General features: G+C 40.7%; 1 protein-coding gene across 6 annotated transcripts in view; it reads left to right on the plus strand.

Moving 5' to 3' along the window:
• The window catches only part of SMYD3 (SET and MYND domain containing 3), a 391,015-nt gene that overhangs the window by 19,081 nt on the left and 351,615 nt on the right, over nt 1-20,319 (plus strand). For 5 of the 6 annotated variants that reach the window (XM_066995526.1, XM_066995529.1, XM_066995528.1 and 2 more), the window contains exons 2-4: nt 9,949-10,012; nt 17,650-17,757; nt 20,083-20,140. In XM_066995526.1, coding sequence (XP_066851627.1) covers nt 9,949-10,012; nt 17,650-17,757; nt 20,083-20,140 — 230 coding nt within the window. Of the gene's footprint in view, nt 1-6,897; nt 6,957-9,948; nt 10,013-17,649; nt 17,758-20,082; nt 20,141-20,319 lie in introns of those variants that run through there. The other variant, XM_066995527.1, reaches the window with a different exon arrangement.

Consider the following 20,319-nt stretch of genomic DNA (forward strand, 5'->3'; position numbering starts at 1 on the left):
GTCTCATTCCATGGTTGTTGAACTGAAACAAATAGTCTGATTTTGCTCATGACCCATCGCTGAAGCTACAGTATGATGATTAAAGGCTCACATTTCTTGGCCATGGAGAAAATGAGATTTAACTGAAGACTTATAGTGATGTAAACATATACTTATGTTCCAGAAAATGCTAAAATAATAATTTTAGCTGGATAGTCAAGTGAAATCACATCATTTTATAACTCTTCACATTAGTTCAAACCTCACAGTGTCTATGCTGCTTTGAAGCTTCTTTCATACTGGTTGCAGTTTTTGAAATGGAAATGCGTCCGTTTGTTTGTTGTGGCCGGTCCAATTTGGCAGGAAAGTAGCACCCCCAGCCTGCTCGCTGGCAGGACAGAGCGAGAAGCCGAAAAGTCCTTGGCCTGGTGTAAACACTGCTCTGCAACAATTAAAACATCAGCATGTTATCAGCGCTCTTCTCATCCTAATCCAAAACATAGCACCCTACCAGCTACTATGAGGGAACATTAACTCTGTCCTAACTGGAACCAGGACAATAACAATCTCTCGTGACAAATACTATGGCTTTATAGCTCCTCCCTTTTTTTCAGTATTAGCTATTCAACTTTGTTTTAAGAAAAAAAGAAGCCGTGTCTAAGTGTATGGAAGCATGTTGTATGTTGAAATTCCCATGAGTTCATTAAAAATTGATTCCATAAATGGAAATAATAGCTTCAAATTTTTAAAAAGCACTTGGTTCTTTTTCATGTTAATGCGACATCATTATTTTATTTTGTGAAAAACAGGCCTAGAAATGGAGAAGGCATCACTCAAAAATACTTGGAATCTTTTATTAAAAATTGAACAAAATTAGCTCATGAGTTATTTGAATTCTGATGGTTACCGTACCCAAGTTTTATCTACTTTTTTCACATTTAGAAGATAATTTATTCCAAATACTTTTTTTTGCAAGTGAGAGCTGTGCTTAGTCTCCTAAATGAAGAGTAGTTTCTGGGAAACACTATATTATTCTGAATCTTCCATAGTTGGAATAACTATCTATTATGTGCTTGTCGACTACAGTCAGAAACATAACAGTACTAATACCAGATCTAGTCTGTGAGAAAGGGTTGCCATTTGCAGATATACCTAAGCATGTGCACACCTTCAAACGTATAAGTGCTGCTGAAATTTTCAGAATTAATCCCAGCGTTAACTGTCTTCCTAGTCAAGCTGTTATTTCTTAACAAGGAAAGCTGTCCTGAAGCTGGTGATGACTTCGAGTCCTAAAACGTACTTATGACTTCGGCCAATGTGTTTTAAAGACCCTTCTGTTGGAAATCAACAAATTTGGAAACCACGAAGGATGTAAAGCTTTTCCCTACCTGGCTAACTGGTATGTAGAATGGCTGGTGGGGACACTGGGGTGACTTAACCCTAGTGCTCTTGACTATTAAATTATAGGTACTTCTTCCCTGAAAATGTATAGGCATTATTATAGCTGTGTAGGCATTTCTTTTGACTCTTTTAAAATCCCCTTTAAATGGGAAAGGGAAACTGGGGTGACTAATCTTTGAAACTGAAGAAACATCTATTACACTTTTAGCCATAGGATGTCACCAGAGTACAGAGTACTGTGTGAGTAAGTGATGTAGGGTTGTTATATGGCTTTCTTTGGCTGTTTATATTTGGAGTGTGAGAAAAGCAGTCCTGCAGAGCTTTCTCAGATCAGTCGTTGCAGCATCTTGACCAGTGCACCGTGGTTCTGACTGTTAGATTTGCAGTATTGCTCAAGACACGGGTTCGGGACCTAGTCCTGCTTCTGTAGGGGCATTCCCACTGGATGGAGTGGGGGCTGAAATGAACGAGAAGTAAACACATGCCAGTACATAGTACAGTGTTGGTATTTCTGTGCTATTGTTACAGTGGACTGTTTTTCAGAGGTCTTGGAAGCAACTTGTGTCTCTGCTGGAGTATGGTTTGATTATTTTGGGTGGTCCTGTGTAGAACTAGGAGTTGGACAGGTTGATCCCTGTGGGTGCTTCCAGCTCAGATGCTCTATGGGGAGTCAGAGGGAAGATGCATCTTTCCATCCAGAATCTGTTGGAGAAAGGATTGAGGTGTGACATCAGGGATTTTATTTAAGCAGTTGATAGGAAGAAACTTTGTACAGTGCTCTCAGATCAAGTTGTTTGAATGTGGTCCCTCTGATACGAAGTGAAAATTACTATAAGAAGTGTAAAATGGAAAATCGTTATAGTAGTGATTAAGTAAGAGTATTTGGTACTGTGCTATATATGTGAAAGTCCACTCTTTACAGGTATTTCCAAGCTACATTTTGTTTTGTTCTTGGCCAGAAATTATTGGCAGATAAAAAACATTTTGGGGCTGATGGGGAATCAAGTGAGACTTCTCGAAGCAAAAAATCAAGTCCCCTTTTATCTAGAAAATGGGAAAGAAAATCTGAAACGGGAAAGTCATTGAAACATGAGGAAATTAGGGAAAAAATATGATTAGTGGCAAGAAAACAAATGTGTTAGGCTGGAGATAACAATGACAGGAAAGTGTCTGATGAAATACAGAAGATTTGAAGAAAAGTACATGTTCAAAAAAAGTTGGAAGGTGTGTATTTATGACAGTTTAAGAGACCCTTCATTCAGCTCAACTACAAAAGTGGATAGGCAGATACTTGTAAGTTTGTTTACTGTTTGTAGGTCTACTAAAAGTTATCTTTCCTCAGGTTTCGCTAGTGCCTCTCAGTGGTATGGAATTGCTTAGGAGAGCAAACAGCAGGTCCTGTCAGGAGTAGTCTGCGGTTCTGCCAGGCTGAGTTTAGACTTGGCATTAGAAGTGCTTTTGTCTGTGCAGAATTGCTGCCTGAGGAAAGCTTACAGAATGACAGAGAAGTTTGAGTAGGAAGGGACCCTTAAAGACTACCTGGTTGCACCCCCCTGCCATGGGCAGGGACACCTCCCACCAGACCAGGCTGCCCAAAGCCCCATCCAGCCTGGCCTTGAGCACCTCCAGGGATGGGGCATCCACAGCTTCTCTGGGCAGCCTGTGCCTCACCACCCTCTGAGGGAAGGATTACTTCCTAATATCGAATTCTACTCTTTTTAAGTTTAAAACCATTACTCTTTGTCCTATCACCACACTTCCTTACAGAGAGTCTCTCTCCTCAAGTGCCATATTGGTACAATTTCTTTGCTTGGAATATTTTAGGTTTTTGTTCAACACTTTCCAGATGTCTTCCATCAGGAATGAGGGGACTTCTAGACGTATCAGTTCAGATTTGGAAATGGAAAATCAAATAAGGGGAAGATGTAAAAAGCCTCTAAAAATGTGTCCTAGAAATGTAAATATGGGCAAGGAGAGAGAGATTCTTCCGTGAGAGAGTCAGAGAGGTTTAAATTTCACTGAATCATAGATCCATATGATCCAAGAGGCAAATACTAGCTGGAAGAAAATATTTACTATAATATATTTCAGAGTAACCACATTGTTTTTCTTGAATGTTGACCTATGGACACTGTATTTGTCATTTTTATCAGGGAAAAAATGAAAGATGGGATGTTTTGTAATACTTGTGACTGCATTGGATTGTAACCACACGGTCAAGAAATGAGCCTTTAAAAGTATTGCTTGTGGCTTTTCTTTTGCATGTTTTCCAGTTGTACATACGACCTTTTGTTACTGTGAAATATAATCTTAGTTTTTGTCAGTTTTCAGCATTTTGATTTAATTAAAATTCCAAGGTGTAATGAAGGTACTGTGTGACTGAAGTTAATCAGTTTAAGCCTTAAATTGCTGAAGGCATGTTGCCATGCCATCTGCAGGCAAACACTGAAGATTGCCTTCGTTTGAGGGAAACAGTGTCAAAGTAGCTTTGTAGGGCAAGTAGGCTTCGAAAGCAATTTGAAACAGTTTGCCTTGTGCTCTCAAAGCTAAACTTTCTTGTGTTTCTGTATCACTGCTCTCAGTTGGGGATAATCACTGTGTTTGCACACAACTATTGATTTTTGTTGTGATAGCATTTGTTTTATTCATCTTTCCCTTTGATAAACTGGATGCGCGTGTGTATGTGTATATATATGTATTTATATAAAAGGTAAAAGTTCTTTGATTTTAAAGCTAGTTTGTCTTCTAGAATAAAAAGGGGCTGTTTTGGGAGATACTGATTGCTTCTCCTGAATGATATCTTCAGGTAGAAGGATCAGAATGTGGCCTTGTACTACTGAAATTGCAACTTCTGGAGCTTTCTCTTTGCTTTTAGTAGACCTATTTTCCTGTACATTTTTTCTGTACGTCCTTGAATTGGTTAGGATTAGATGTAAAAATTCAGTGAAGAAGTAGGATTCCAAATACAGACTAAATTTCTTGCCTACTGAAGGTGTTAACTGTAAGATATTTGTTGGAAAGGGTTGTATCTGAAACATGTTATCAGGTACCAGCTCAACATCAAGTTGTATAATTTTCTTTTCTTGGTTATATCAGAATAAGCACTGTACTTCCAATAGCTGTGTTTTCAGGAAAGTACTTTTTTCTCCTCTGTAACAAAAGGAGAGTCTTCCACTTGTGACTCTAGATAACTTCTTTCAATTTCAGTGAAGAATCTTAGACCATTCTGTGAGTGTTGATACTTCACCCTTTTTTTAAAAGATGTAAAAATAACTTTTTCTTATCAAAAGTTAGCAATGCTACTACTGCGACATGAGCACAAAGACTAGCTTCTACATGACAGCAAATGAAAATCTACCCAATGGGATATCTCTTATTGTTGCTTCAGCTATGGCTACATCAAATCCCAAAAGAAGAAAAAAGCTAAATATCCAACATAAATCATATATGAAAACATGATTCTGGAACAAAGAAATGATTGTAGACTAAAACAGTTTTATTTCTAAAATATTTTTTAGAATTTTTGGACCAGGCGTTCTTCAGAAGAATCAAGTTGCAAGAAAAGAATTAAGGGACATAATAGCAGATGCACAGAAGTAGACAAGGAATACCATCCAGAACACCCAGTTTGTTGAAGTAATATGACCCAGCATGTTTATCACCTACTTAGGGTATATGTTTAAGCCAAATAAAGGTAGCATATATATAAAGATGACAGTTGTAAAATCTGAACAGAACCGAGGCTCATTTTAAGCTGAAGGGTGTTCTCTCCCCTCATCTGTCTGGATTCTGTTTTTTGTGTGTAGAAAGTATCCCAAATCATTTCAGGGTGTTAAATACAAGGTTGGCTGTAACAAGAATTACAGAAAATAGCAGAGAATGTTACCAGTTGAGGTGGCACGTGAGGCTTCAGAAGCCAAGACTTAAGCAGTGGGAAGATTACTTGGTATGCCAAATAAGCTGTATTTTTGTGTGTGTTACTAGGTGGTTTGCACGAGAGCACAGGTGTCTGAACTTTTGCCATAAGCCAAGTGCTTTGGTTATTCGTGTTTTCTCCCTTTTCTTTCCTGAGCAATGTAATACCACTTCTTTAGTGTGTTCAGGTGTAAAGTAGATGATCATTGTACTTGGAAATAAGTGTTTTTTTCATATATGAAAGGTCTCTCTTAGATTTCACTTGAATAGATGTCTGACAGTTAGTTGTGGTTACTATATTTTAATTTAAACATTGGGCATTCTCTCTACCCCTTGAAAAGCTACTTCTCCCTAGTGCTGCTCCTATGTTAAAATTAATTCACATGCTTTCCTAATGAAGTGTGCAAGTGGGGCATTTTATGGCATTTTTGTATGACTTGTAGGGCATGGATTTCAAAGAATTCTTGCTCATAGTATGTGTGTAGGCTCCAGAGGTGGGATGAGACCTCAGCAGCCTCATAAGTAGGGACCACAGGGCAGGTGAACTGGTGGCTTCTCATCCACCAGAGTGTCTATGATGGCAGAACAGGCCTGAGGCCATGGAGGGAAGGGGAAGCTGCATGAAGGTGGTGCCCTGGGCTTGGGTCACTGCCCTTATTGCTTGCCAAGGGCTTGGATTTGGGGTGTGCAGGCCATGGGAGTGTTATCCCCTGCCCAGGCCTTCCCCTGGCACCCTTTGTCATTGTCACCAGAGCCATGCTATTGGTTTTGGTGTGCTGGTGATGCCCCCATCATTGCTGGTGCCCATGCAGATGATCAGCTGTGCTGTACCATGGCATTACCTGTCTGCTGGGAGAGAGGGGAGGAAGGAAAGTGGTAACTGCACTGCATGTAACCCCGCTGCTCCCAGATCTACCAAGTTAAAAATGCTGTTTGTTATTAGCATCTTTATTTTTATTACTGGAAGACAAAAATGTACTAGTAGAATGATGAATGATGTGTTTGTTTATTGTGGGTATCGATTGCTTTCACTTTGTGATGGGTCTGAAATGCACGCACTTAGAAAATCCAAGTAGGCATCATGCACTTGATGCGTTCGACTGAATCAGAGGTCCGATAATTTGTTCAGGAAATTAGCTCTACATGACATGCATCTGAAAGAGCATCTCTTTTGCAACGTGTATTGTAGAGCAGGATTATTAACTGAAAAACAGTATCAACAACAAAAATGCAGCAGGAAATTTGCATAAGATTACCCTTTTGTCCTGCAAGCTGTAGAAGCATCAGAAGTGTGAATAAATTGTACACCAAGGAGTGGTGAGAGTAGCCTGGTAATCAAATGTTGTGTTACATCTAACACTTGTCTGGTGAGTGGGGGCTGAAAGTCAAGTGCCTGCAATCACCAGAGAAGTGTGGATGCATTTTCATTATAAATTAAGTAGCCTAATCATGTTTGGTTGGGTTTCAGTGTTTTTTAATTATATTAGGCTCTTCCCCAGCAAACAAAAATAATACCATTCACTGGGGCCAGGTCGTTATTGGAGTGCTTTGATTAGCTGTTCATTTGATGTTTTCAGAAGGGCAAGGTGTGGCACTGGTAGGGCCTCTGCAGCCTGACTCAGGTGGATCATATCAGCTGAGATGCCATCCATACCCTGGAGGTAACCTGATGTTATCTCTGGGTGATATTTACAAGTGATGGGAAATGCACAGCTGTATTTGACAGTGACTTTGTTTCAATGAAGTCTGTAACAGTTTTAGGTTGGAAATTAGGAGACATTACTTCTCAGAAAGAGCAGTCAGGCATTGGAAAGGGTTGCCCAAGGAGGTGGTGGCGTCACTGTCTCTGGGGGTGTTTAAGAAAAGGTTGGGCCTGGTGTTTAGGGACATGGTTTATTGGGTGACACTGGTAGCAGGGTGATGGTTGGACTAGATGATCTTGAAGGTCTTTTCCAACCTTAATGATTCCATGGTTCTAAAATACTGAGAACTACAGGAATAAACTAGGCAAATTACCCCAGTTTTTAAAGTGTTCCAGAACATATAAATCATGTATACATCAATTTTATTCTTGAATTCTTTTATTCAGGTTAAGTGTGTTAGATCATGTTCTTTTTCATTTAAAATGTTATGTTGCAAGATATATGGATGCTCTAAGATCTTTATTTTAGTCTACAAGGGAGGACAGGACTGGGGGTGGGAAAAAGCAACAATTTTATCAGTAGTTGCAGCATTTAAGTCTGTGTCATCCTATGTCTGCTTGTCATTCAGAGAAACCCCGAAAGATGAACGGCTTGTTCATTTGTTATGTAGTGCCAGCAGGGAGCCACCTTATTCAAATAATCTGACTGGTAGTGTCAGTCTGGCAAAACTCCAAGTTTTGAGTGTTGGTCCCTAGATTTTTGTGTGTATTTGTTTGTTACTGCAGCATTGTGAACTCTATGGGGAAAAAGGATACAAAGGATCTAATCCTGTAAAGTACTGAAACTCCAGCAGGTGCTGAAGGAGTTCGGTGCTTTGTGGCAACGGGTCCACTAATTGTTTGACAAAACAAAGAGCAAGTAAGTGTTTGCGACTTCACATCAATGATCCCAGTAAATCCTGGCATCTCTTAGAGAAAGTATACCAAGGCAAAGCCTGTTTGCAGTTCATTAATGTTGTCAGACTTAGTCTTCTGATGGAAAGATGTGAAATCAGTAGGGGAGAGTTCTCCAGTACTTATGGACATTCATTCACTTAAGTTCTGGCTGCAGGAAGTTAGAATTACTCTGCTCCGGGAATCTGTGTTCTACTGGTTGATGCTCTGCCAGATGGGTACTTTAATGTGTATGTGACTGACATTGGAAATGCTGCGTTAGCTAAATCCTAACTTGTGTTTACATGGATAGTATTTAGAATAAAAAAGTCTGCCTTAAACGTTTTGCTCAGTCATTCTGCAGCAAACAGCAACAATTGAAGTCCAATGGAGTATGCTAGCATAGGTGTAAAATATTGAGTATGAAGAAGGTGTCAAGAAAGAGTTTGGAAGATCCTTCATGCCCTTCTGTGATTCTGTAAAGCTACGTGAAGTAGAACTATAGAGAAAAGCAGAGGCAACCTGCAGAGTGGCAGTCTTGAAGGTTATGGCCATGCAGATGGACAGCTGAATATCAAACCAAAGCTCTTTTAATCTTCTCTTTTAATCTTGGTTGGTAGGCAGATTTTTTAGTGATAACATTGCCAATGATGAATCTGATTTGGAAAGTTCGTTGGCAGAAAGGTAACAAAGCAAACTAAAATTCTCGTAGCATTGTCTTTCAGCAATTTGAAAGGTCTAGCTTCAGAAAAGTGTTGGTCTATGCTGTTAATTGAAAAACATCTAGAAAGAAGGTGCGAGTGGTATCTTAAAAATGATTCTTTTTGTCCCTGATGAAATATGCTGCTCAGTACTAAAAATGTGTGTCAAAACTTGTCTTGGTGGGAATTAAGTTGTGTGTGTTGTTTGTGAGCATTTATTTATACCTGGACTGCTTCTGATATCCAAATCAACGAGCAGTTCCAAACAGCATTTCTATTCGTTTTCTGTTGTCTACAGTAATTTTTCTACTGCAGCGTATTTTTCCCCAAATAACTCTGATGTGCACTTCTAATCTGGAATGGTAAATACAGTCCTCTGTCATAGGCTGGCTAAAGGTCTGTCATTGCTCAACCTTGAAAATGAAGCAGCTGTCCCTGGCTGGCAAAATAAAGATTTCAGACTGGTTTCTATCTCTGAATTGCCCTCAGGGATTTTACTTTAAAATCAAAACCTATTATGCATGCACAAGGTTTTAGATTCGGTTTACAGGAATCTAAGAGTTGCTTGTTTTTTTATCAGTCTCCAGGACTCACTTTGCAGGTAGGAAGGTAAGGGAGGCGATAGCAAACATGCTTAAATATGAAGTATTTCTAAATTACATTTAAGCTGGTAGTTAACAGGAATATGTGAAGAATTTTGTGCAACAAAATAGTGATTTTCATACAGTAGGTATTAAAGATAGTTACTTGATTCTAATGATCTGTACATTCAATTTTCTACAGGAAGCTGAGGGGGCGGGAGCATCAAAATCTGTCTTGTTTATACTGGTCTGAAATCTTTTTTTTTACTTGAACCAAAAATATTTTCTGAAGACAGAAATTTTTGCTGACAAGTCAACCTCAGAATCAATGAAGTAATAATTTGATGTCACAACTGCAGTTTCACAGTAAGATCTTGTTTAAGACAGATAACGGCACTTGCTGCAAGACCCAAGACCATTAACAAATATATTTTCTACCTGTTATGCTCAGCTCCAGTTATAATGTCTAGTTATATATCTATGAAATCAAACTCATTGGGATTGTAGCTGTATGGCACAAAAAAAGCATGTTTGATATCCCTGCTGTAGATCCAAAGTGGCCCCAGGTATACTGAGTCCTATGTGTAAAGGATTGTGAAAATAGCTTTGTATTTAAGTGTGCCATTTCTTCTCATGCTACAATGCGTTTTAGACTACTCTTCTTTTCTTTTTTTTCCCCTTTTATTCCAGATAATTTTATTGCCTTGGAATATTTGAAAACTGTCAGTTATGTAAGAAAGATAAACATAAAACTCTGTATTTATAACTGATTTTCTTTTTTCTTTTTTTCAAACAGGAATGAACATCTGCACAGATGCTCTCAGTGCAAGGTTGCTAAATACTGTGGTAAATCTTGTCAGGTAAGATGAAAAATTACAGCTATAAAGTAGTGAAGAAAAACAAGCATTTGAATACTTAATTTACAGGGTCTCCATACATTTTCCACACTGTCACACCTCCAAATTTTTTTGTTTGTAGTTACAGATGGAGAGTAAACACGTTGCCTTGTTTTATTTTAAATATTCTCATAGTTACAAATACAAGATTGACGAATATAAGATTGTAATCAGAGATAAAGAAAGAACCAAGATGAAATGTGTGGTGTTTGGCTATGCTTGGTTGGAGGGGGAGGAAGACTTCTGGTTGCAGACTGAAGTTTCTAAGCCAATTTTTCAGTAAAACAATTTGTATTTCGAGAATAATCTTCTCCATGATAAAGTATGTTCTCTCTTTTTTAAGAGGAAGAAAGCTGTGAGAATCTGCAGAGAAGAGAGCCTTGGGCAAAACTGTAGCTCTGAGGAGGGTATTACAAAGACAGAGCCAGGCTTTTCACAGCAATGGGTGGTGGGATGACAAGGGACAATGGAAATAAGTTGAAGGAAGAGCGCTTCAGGTGTGATATAAGGGAAAGCTTTTTCACCTTGAGGACAGCCAAGAAACAGAACAGGCTGGCTAGGGTAGTTGTGCCATCTGTGCGTTTGGAGGGTTTCAAGACCCTGCTGGACAATGCTCTGAGCGGGGTCTGACCCTGGAGCTGATCCTGTTTTGTCACTAGGAATCTCCAGAGATCCTTTCCAATTGTAATTATCCTATGATTTTATCCTATGAAACCGTTCTTAATGGTGTTCAACCCTAAAATTTTAGCTTTTCTATTTGTCTTGTTTTGTCACTGGAGCTTGTGCACGGAAGTTGGCAGGACATGGTATCAAATGGTCACACAGGGGTAGGTGACTGCATAAGGTGGGATATGGTATAGAACCTGGCACCTGAGATTGAAACCATATGGTTTGCCTTATAGAACCCTTGAGTTTTTACATCATTCCTCTTAGCATTGCATGGTAATTTGGTTGTTTTTCTCTAAATAGAGAAAAGTGAAGACAACTGGTTGAAATGAAATAGGAGTGATAGCTTATCAAAGGTATAGGGATTTAACTTCTGTCATTGACCTTCAAATGATCCTTTCACATCTTATGTGCTTCAGAAACAATTCTGCCTTAGTATGATATGCAACGTTCCCAACAGGCCAGAAACCCCTCCTTTTTGGGATTAAAACATATGGAGGTAGAAAGGAGGAAGATATGTCATCTTGATTCATTGTACAGCAAATGCGCGCAATGTACATTAGGTGCTTACTGTAGCATCAATAATAATGCCACAAGTAGATTTATTACAGAAAAATATGACTGAAGAATATAAAAGACCAGAGTTATTTGTAAGGTAAGTTCAAAACAAATATGTGTCAGGAGAGTCTTTGGGAAATCTTCTGTTGGCAAGTCTAATGTGAAATGAGACAGCATGCAGCACTCCCTGTGCTGGCACTGACCTGCATGAGCAAACCTGCAAGGTGTAACGCAATAGCCTCTTCTAGCCTAAGTTGTAATAGCAGTGAAACTAGGAAATGGGGCTTCCTTTGGGAAAATTATTGTGAACACACTTCAAAGATTTGCATTGGATCGTCTAAAGGGATCGTCTAAAGTCATCTGGGGCATCTTTGCTTTTGGCTTCCAGCTCTAGGCATCTTGTGCTTGAAGCCAGCTCAAGCTGCTCTACCTCCACAACTGTAGGTATTGATTTCAGTGACACAGGCTAGAGCTCCTGTAAGTCGTCTGCACTTAACATGTTGTGTATTTACTGTTACGTAGTATCTTGTGCTATTAATATCAATAAATGAATATTGAATTAACAGTATATAGTGCTTTCTGATATTAGGTGGCAATTGAGAATAACTGAAAAAAATGTTTTTTCTAGACAAAACAGGGAATTTATTGGGATTGACAGCTCAGGGCAGCTGATATGACTAAGACTCAGACCAACCAAAAACTCAGACCAGTCAGATCCATTTTCTCTTGAGTACTGTCCACTACTTCATATTTCTTTTGAAAAGCTATCTAAACTGCTATGCAGCTCTGTTTTTATAGCAGCCCTTAGCAAACCTTTCCTCGGCCAAGCCAAAGCTTTTGTACTCTACTTAGCCTCTGCAGATTTAGTGCAATTCCTTAATAAGTGCATTTGTAATTGAACTATTTGCTGAGCAAAATAAACAGCAGGGTATTAAATTAAATTGCAGTTTGCAGACTTAAAAAGAACATTGGCAAAACAGGACAATTTTATTTTCCTAAATACGGACCAACTTAAAAATGCATATTGTACAGTTGGATTTACAATTTACACTTAGTTGAAGAATGATTTGATTCTGGAGTTTTCTGGTTAACACAGTAAGTCAAATCAGAAAGTAAACTGACTTTCAAAAAAGAAAAATCATTAATCTGAGCAGCTGAACTAGGTTTATGGTAAAGGTAGACTTTGAAGGAAGTGACTACATTCAGCAGGGGATTTCAATGTTAGGATGTGTCAAAATGAGCCATTTTAAAGCTCATTTAAAAGATTTTGAAAGCTAATTTTAAAGATTTATTGTAGAAATTCTTGTAGAAATCTTCACTTGCTTAAAATATCAGGTGGTTAAGAAAAAGTGTCTTTGCCCTAGCATGTAGAGGAAGAAACACACTTTCGAAAGATGCTTCAGTTACCTTGCGAAGTGCTATCCTTCAAGGAGGTGTGTGGGTACAACAAGGATTCCTGAACAAAACTACATGGGAATTGGAGTTCAAGTTCGCAGAAGTCTTGATTATGTTGAATATGAGTATTTTGAGTGTATGGTGCCAAATTTAAGTAATCCCTGTTATCTCTTTTCAGGCCAATTTGAACTTACTTGGTTTTACTTTAACTTAAATAAAAAAGAAATCAGAAATGTGGGACTGGAAGTGAACATGAGATCCTTTAGGGTGACCTGTTACACTGAATTCTCATTTCAGAATCACTTGTATGTAGGTCTTTTAATTTTAAATGTTTTTTTTTCAGTTGGACCTCATTGACTTTTGACCCTTCTTGACACTTTTCCGCTGCAGCACCTTTCCTACCTGCTGATACCTATTTTTCCTAATTTCCTAGTGCTGTTTTCTAGCAGTGTTATATGTTTTCTGTGCCTACAAACATAGTTACCACATCTGCTCCACCTTATAGTCACCGTTGTGATCTCCTCTGGCAGTGTTTATTAATTTGATGTGTCCCATAGACTGGGGACCAGTTATGTAGATGATAATCCTCGACAAGTGGGGGAGTCACTTCAGAAAGAATTCAGAATATGCCATCATGAAATATTTTTATGAAGTCATTTCAATAATAAGACACTTTGTTTAAAAAAAAAAAACAACAATCCTTTGGAAATTACAAATTCTGACACTTTTAATTAACCATTACCTACCAATGGGAAAATATTAAGGTTTATTTTTTTTTGGATGAGCTGTAGTCTTTAATTGCATTCCATGAGTGCATTAATCTGCAGGCAACATTCAACTTTTTTTGGTGCTGTAGAGGAGGTGAGGGAAACCTTAATTTTGTAAATATTGGCTTAGGGTCTTTCTTTTGTAGGGTTAGGGACTATGTGGAGGTGGGGATAGCATATTTCAGTGCAAGAACACTCATCTCTGTCAAGGCAAAACAGGTCAGCTAAAAGATATGCAAGATCTTGTGGGCAGATGGAGGTGGTCTGTGCCAGTGCCTTGAGTCAGCAGGAGGTGATGCTGGGGCTGGATTTAGTGAAACATGGTGGTGTGCTGGCATTTGCATGTTGGTGGTTTGTCGAGGCAGGCTCTCTATCTGCCACCAGTAAACAGCTCTACGCTGCAGTATTTTCTGAGCTGTATGGGCTTCTGACCCTTTTCAGTTGAGTAAAGGCTGAGGAATTGCAGATGGGATATGCTGGGCTTGAATGAGAGCCACTGATCTAGGAGGGATTTTTTTTTTAAGTTTCTAAATGCAATGAAGTCTGTGGGAGGAGGGCCAGGTACTGCTCTGCAGTGTTTGCTTTGCTTCCTTCTAGGAGCGTTCATTTTGGGGTGGGCGGGAATAATGTTGGAAAAACTGGAAGCCCTTCCCTGGCAGGGAGGGAGCAGGGCCTGACCAGGTGGCCGTACCTCTGCAGGGTGGTATTTGCACTCATGCTGGTTTTGGGATATAAAATCCCTGCCTGAAATCCAGGACATGTAGAGTTCAGAAAACCTCCCATGGAGAGCTGTAGGACTAACATAAACCCAGCAGTAAGTATCGTTAGAGACTGGTTTTAAAAGTAAGTCTCTCCAGGATTACAGGTTTTCGTAGTCCATATATTTCTGTGATTTGTGTCCTTGTTGTATTGGTAGTGAGAAGGAATAGCGCTGAATCTCTTTACACCTGATGCATTTGGAGCTTCCCCCCCCCACCCCTTAGCAGGGAAGAAGCAAGCGGCAGTCCCTGTTCCAGCAGGCTTCCTGCAGAAGAGTCTGATTCCTTCTTGGCATCAGTTTCAGCCAAGCACTGCTTAGAAGGAAGCATCTGGTCTAACCGTTGTTCTTGTAGGGAAATGCATCTCTGAGAAATGTGGCATATTATGCTGTGTGGTACTGCATATTTTGTCTCATTAGGGCTTTATTGGTTGGGTAAGCTATTAATCATTTTGATGTCACCTTTAGCATACTTGAAATTCTGTGCAGCATTTATGTAAGGAAAAAAAATTGACAGGCTTGTTCCAAAGAACAATTTTAGTTTAAGTGGTATAAAAATGCCAATATAATTATATTACAGAGAATGACGTCTGGACATTTACAAGCATGACCTTGTTTCTTCTAGACAAGAGTAATTCTATTCACCAGTAGATACTTAGCTTTTATTTGTCAGACAGTGTGCAGCACTAACTGTATTTGGATTAATGCCTTCTTGGTGTCATTTTTTTTCCTCTTTTAGAGTTATGGGTAAAGGAAATGAAATCAGAAATCTCTTATGTATCTGAAGGAAATAAAAATTGCAGTTTGTTTATTATGTGTAAGCCAAAGGTGGAGGGAAAACCCACAATGAAACAGAACAATGCTACTGGTGCTGAAGTCTGGTTACCTGGAACAATTACCCTGCTTAAATACAGCTTAAAAAAATATATTGCATGATAGGCTTTGTAATCTTTATAACTAGAATGTCAGTGTCTACAGGTGTGATGTTGACTTGTACATTTCACTGTTGTTCCCTCTTTCTTTATTGCTAAATGTATATTGTTTTGTAGTAGATATTTTATCATTTTCCAAGTGGCAGTTACCTTACAGAAGCTGGTGTTTGAGTTTTTTTTCTTAATGCATGTCTGTGAGAAAATGTCACCTTCAAAAGCTTTTGGTTATTCGGTTATCTTCACCTTAACAATTGTTTGCTGTCCTATTTTTCCAGTTTGCTTTTAAAAAGTATTAAAAAAAACAGCTCAGTGTCTTTGAACCTATACTGCAAATATATGTATTAAATATTAACACAGTAAATGAGATGGTCTTGGAGATTTTTTAAAGTATAAACAGAATTTTGAGCTTGGAAAGACAAGGCAGAAAATAAAAAGGTGATAAGACATTGACTCTGTCTTCCACCATGAGTTTCTTTTTGCTGGAACCTCCTTGTAGGTCTTCTGCACAGACATGGGGGGGAAAAAAAGGAAAGACACATTTCAAAATATAGCAGGCACATGGGAGAATAGACCAATCCCCACCTTCCTACAGCCTCCTTTAACCTCCTTTAAGGTAGCTGTAGAGAGCGATAAGGTCGCCCCTGAGCCTCCTCTTCTCCAGGCTAAACAAGCCCAGCTCCCTCAGCCGCTCCTCGTAAGACTTGTTCTCCAGACCCCTCACCAGCTTGGTCGCCCTTCTCTGGACTCTCTCGAGCACCTCCATGTCCTTCTTGTAGCGAGGGGCCCAAAACTGAACACAGTACTCGAGGTGCGGCCTCACCAGAGCCGAGTACAGGGGCACAATCACCTCCCTAGCCCTGCTGGCCATGCTGCTTCTTATACAGGCCAGGATGCTGTTGGCCTTCTTGGCCACCTGAGCACACTGCTGGCTCATATTCAGCCGACTATCAACCAACACTCCCAAGTCCTTCTCTGCCAGGCAGCTTTCTAACCACTCATTTCCCAGCCTGTAGAGCTGCTTGGGGTTGTTACGCCCCAGGTGCAGGACCGGGCACTTGGCCTTGTTGAACTTCATGCAGTTGACCTCAGTCCAGCGGTCCAGCCTATCCAGATCCTCCTGCAGAGGCTTCCTTCCCTCGAGCAGATCGACACATGCACCTAACTTGGTGTCATCTGCAAACTTACTGAGGGTGCACTCAATCCCCATAACCAGATCATCGATAAAGATATTAAAGAGGACTAGCCCCAGTACTGAGCCCTGGGGGACTCTACTAGTGCCCGGCCTCCAACTGGATTTGACTCCATTCACCACGACTCTTTGGGCCTGGCTATCAAGCCAGTTTCTAACCCAACGAAGCATATGCCAGTCCAAACCACGAGCAGCCAGTTTCTTGAGGGCAATGCTGTGGGAAACGGTGTCAAAAGCCTTACTGAAATCAAGGCAGACCACATCCACAGCCTTTCCCTCATCCACCAAACACGTCGTGTTGTCGTAGGAGGAGATCAGGTTTGTCAAGCAGGACCTGCCTTTCATAAACCCATGCTGACTGGGCCTGATCGCCTGCTTGCCCTGCAAGTGCCGCGTGATGACCCTCAAGATAATCTGCTCCATGAGCTTCCCTGGCACTGAGGTCAAACTAACAGGCCTATAGTTTCCCGGGTCAACCTTCTGGTATATGGGCGTCATGTTTGCTAGCTGCCAGTCGGCTGGGACCTCCCCCAATAGCCAGGACTGCTGATAAATGATGGAAAGTGGCTTGGCCAGCTCTTCTGCCAGTTCTCTCAGTGCCCTCAGTTTTCTTAGTTCTGCCAGTTCTCTCAGTACCCTCCTTTTTGTGTGTTAAAGAAGACAGTGTTTGAAGAAGCATGGTAAGAACCATGTTGTTGAAGAGTAGCATGCAACAGACAAAGTAAGGATTGCTTAGACCAAGAACTGAATGGGGAACTTGAGAATGTTTTTGTTTTTACTTCTGTTTTTGTGAAAGGTAAAGCAAAATTCTGGGGCAGCAAAACGGTGATCCTCTTGTGTAACCTGCACTACTGTAGCTCCAGTATCTGTAGCATACAATCTTATGTTAGATGAAGGAATGGCTTGATGAGGGTGTTTTGAATAGATAATCCAGCCTGTGCTTTTCCACAACACTTGAGTGATAGCTGCAGTCTTAGGCTGTTTTGGTACAGCATGTGTGCTGCTGTTTTTTTGGCAGTCAGCCTGAGATGTTGCCTGTGGTAGCGGCTGCAAATTCAGTGGGTGTCAGTACCTGAGGAAGGGCTGCCTCCTTCTTGCCTGTGGGAGCTTGGGGGGGGGGGGGGGGGGGGGGGGGGCGGGATTCCTGCCCCAGCCCGATGGCCCTGATGCTGTTCTGGTTCTGTGTCCCTGGTCCGGCCACAGGCCAGGCTGACCATGCTTATTGCTGTGCCTGTATAAGTTCGTGTGTGTATATATAGAAGTACATAAAACAGGATATAAGTTTTGGGAAATAACATGGTTTTTTTCTTTCTCTTCCTTAAAAAAAAAAAAAAAAGAAAGAAGCTTGGCTGGACCACAAGCAAGAATGCAAGTGTCTTAAGAATATCAAGCCTAATTTTCCTCCAGACTCCGTCAGACTTGCTGGCAGAATTGTTTTTAAACTAGTAAGTGACATTCTTTTAGGTATCACAGTATCACAGATCACAGTATCACAGATTTCTAGGTTGGAAGAGACCTCAAGATCATCGAGTCCAACCTCCGACCTAACACCAAGTACTCCACTAAACCATATCGCTAAGCTCTACATCTAAACGTCTTTTAAAGACCTCCAGGGATGGTGACTCCACCACCTCCCTGGGCAGCCCATTCCAATGCTTAATAACCCTTTCGGTAAAGAAGTACTTCCTAACATCCAACCTAAAACTCCCCTGTCGCAACTTTCGCCCATTCCCCCTCATCCTGTCACCAGGCATGTAGGAGAACAGACCAGCCCCCACCTCTTTACAGCCTCCTTTAAGGTACCTGTAGAGAGCGATAAGGTCGCCCCTGAGCCTCCTCTTCTCCAGGCTGAACAAGCCCAGCTCCCTCAGCCGCTCCTCGTAAGACTTGTTCTCCAGACCCCTCACCAGCTTGGTCGCCCTTCTCTGGACTCGCTCGAGCACGTCCATGTCCTTCCTGTAGCGAGGGGCCCAAAACTGAACACAGTACTCGAGGTGCGGCCTCACCAGAGCCGAGTACAGGGGCACAATCACTTCCCTAGACCTGCTGGCCACACTGCTTCTTATACAGGCCAGGATGCTGTTGGCCTTCTTGGCCACCTGGGCACTGCTGGCTCATATTCAGCCGACTATCAACCAATACTCCCAGGTCCCTCTCGGCCAGGCAGCTTTCCAACCACTCATCTCCCAGCCTGTAGCTCTGCTTGGGGTTGTTGCGCCCCAGGTGCAGGACCCGGCACTTGGCCTTGTTGAACTTCATACAGTTGACCTCAGCCCATCGCTCCAGCCTATCCAGATCCTCCTGCAGAGCCTTCCCGCCCTCGAGCAGATCGACACACGCACTTAGCTTGGTGTCATCTGCAAACTTACTGAGGGTGCACTGGACGCCCTCATCCAGATCATCGATAAAGATATTAAAGAGGACCGGCCCCAGTACCGAGCCCTGGGGGACACCACTAGTGACCGGCCTCCAACCAGATTTGGCTCCATTCACCACAACTCTCTGGGCCTGGCTATCCAGCCAGTTTCTAACCCAGCGAAGCGTACGCCAGTCCAAGCCCCGAGCAGCCAGTTTCTTGAGGAGAATGTTGTGGGGAACTGTGTCAAAAGCCTTACTGAGGTCAAGGTAAACCACATCCACAGCCTTTCCCTCATCCACCAAGCGCGTCACTTGGTCATAGAAGGAGGTGTATTCAGTGTAACAGTTTCAGATAAATACTTTTTTTTCATGTCGCATTTTTAATGTAACTAAGAGTTAGAAAGCCGAAGTGACTAGGATTGCTGAACAAAATTGGACTGCATATTGCATTACAAGATTACTGATATCCTTGCAGAAATGCTGAAAGGATCAAGAGATACTAACATGGACATAATTGACTTTAAGACGTTTGTTTGTAAAGTTTTTTTCCTGTGAGTGTGGTAGCATCCTAAACTTATTTCTGCCTGGAAAGAAAGCAGAGAAGGACAGTTTTTTGGTTGCTACTTTTGAAGCTATTGGTGCTTCCATTAACTTCAGTGGGAACCTCTTTTCTTTTTCTTCCTGAATGGGTAGTAAGGACAAGCACACAGTTAGCTAGCCCTTTTTTTAGGGGCACAATCCCATCCTTTTAATGTTGAGTTCTCTTAATCTTAATTAGATTTCTTTTTCTCTGTACTTCCTTGGAAGCCCTGGATGTTTGACATTCCAACAGTTTAATTAATTTACGTGGACTAAATTTTCAGTTAGGTCAATAGGCTTATGGCTGGGATGGTAAATCAAAAAGGATTTAACGCTTTTTTTTTTTTTTTTTTTTTTCTGACCCTGCCATGGTGCTGCCCTTGAATAAAAATGTGTACCCTCGTTGTGGTCTGGGATGATAAAATGTGATTTTAATATCTTCATTTGTACATTGTTGGGAAGAGTGTGTGCATATTTTTTAAAGAGCAAATATGTACCTAGCTATGCTATGCATTAATTACAGTCTCATGAAATCTGAGACTGCTAACCTCATAAATTGCTTTCAATTATAGTGTGAAAGGCCAAAGTAAATTATTAGGGGTAAGCTGCCAAAGCCAAGAAAATATATTAGTAGAAAGTGTTGTAACACCAAAAAAAAAACTTAAGTATTTTTATGATAGTTTACAGAAGGTATGGATTGACCAGATTTATGTTGATGCTGTTACCCTTATCTAATTATCTTACAGGCATATCACATTGAATAATCAATTTTGTAGAATGTTTTCAAGATAAAACATGCTGTGTAAGTGTTAATTATCTGTTTTTCTCTACAGCTTAGACAATCAGTATGCGTTTCTGAGAGACTCTACTCTTTTTCAGATCTTCAGTCAAGTAAGTAATTGCCGACCATATTGCAGGAAATGGTTCCAAATTCTGTTTTACAGAATGGCCAGCCTATCTTATTGCACCTTGCCTTCTGAAAGTCTGCTACTGTAGCATAATAGAACATGGCATGAAAAACAGAATCGAAGACAAAACTGCACCTGCTTAAACCTCTGTGGGGATGAATA

The sequence above is a fragment of the Anser cygnoides genome, chromosome 3, assembly GCF_040182565.1.
Source record: "Anser cygnoides isolate HZ-2024a breed goose chromosome 3, Taihu_goose_T2T_genome, whole genome shotgun sequence".
In the NCBI taxonomy this organism is placed as follows: domain Eukaryota; kingdom Metazoa; phylum Chordata; class Aves; order Anseriformes; family Anatidae; genus Anser; species Anser cygnoides.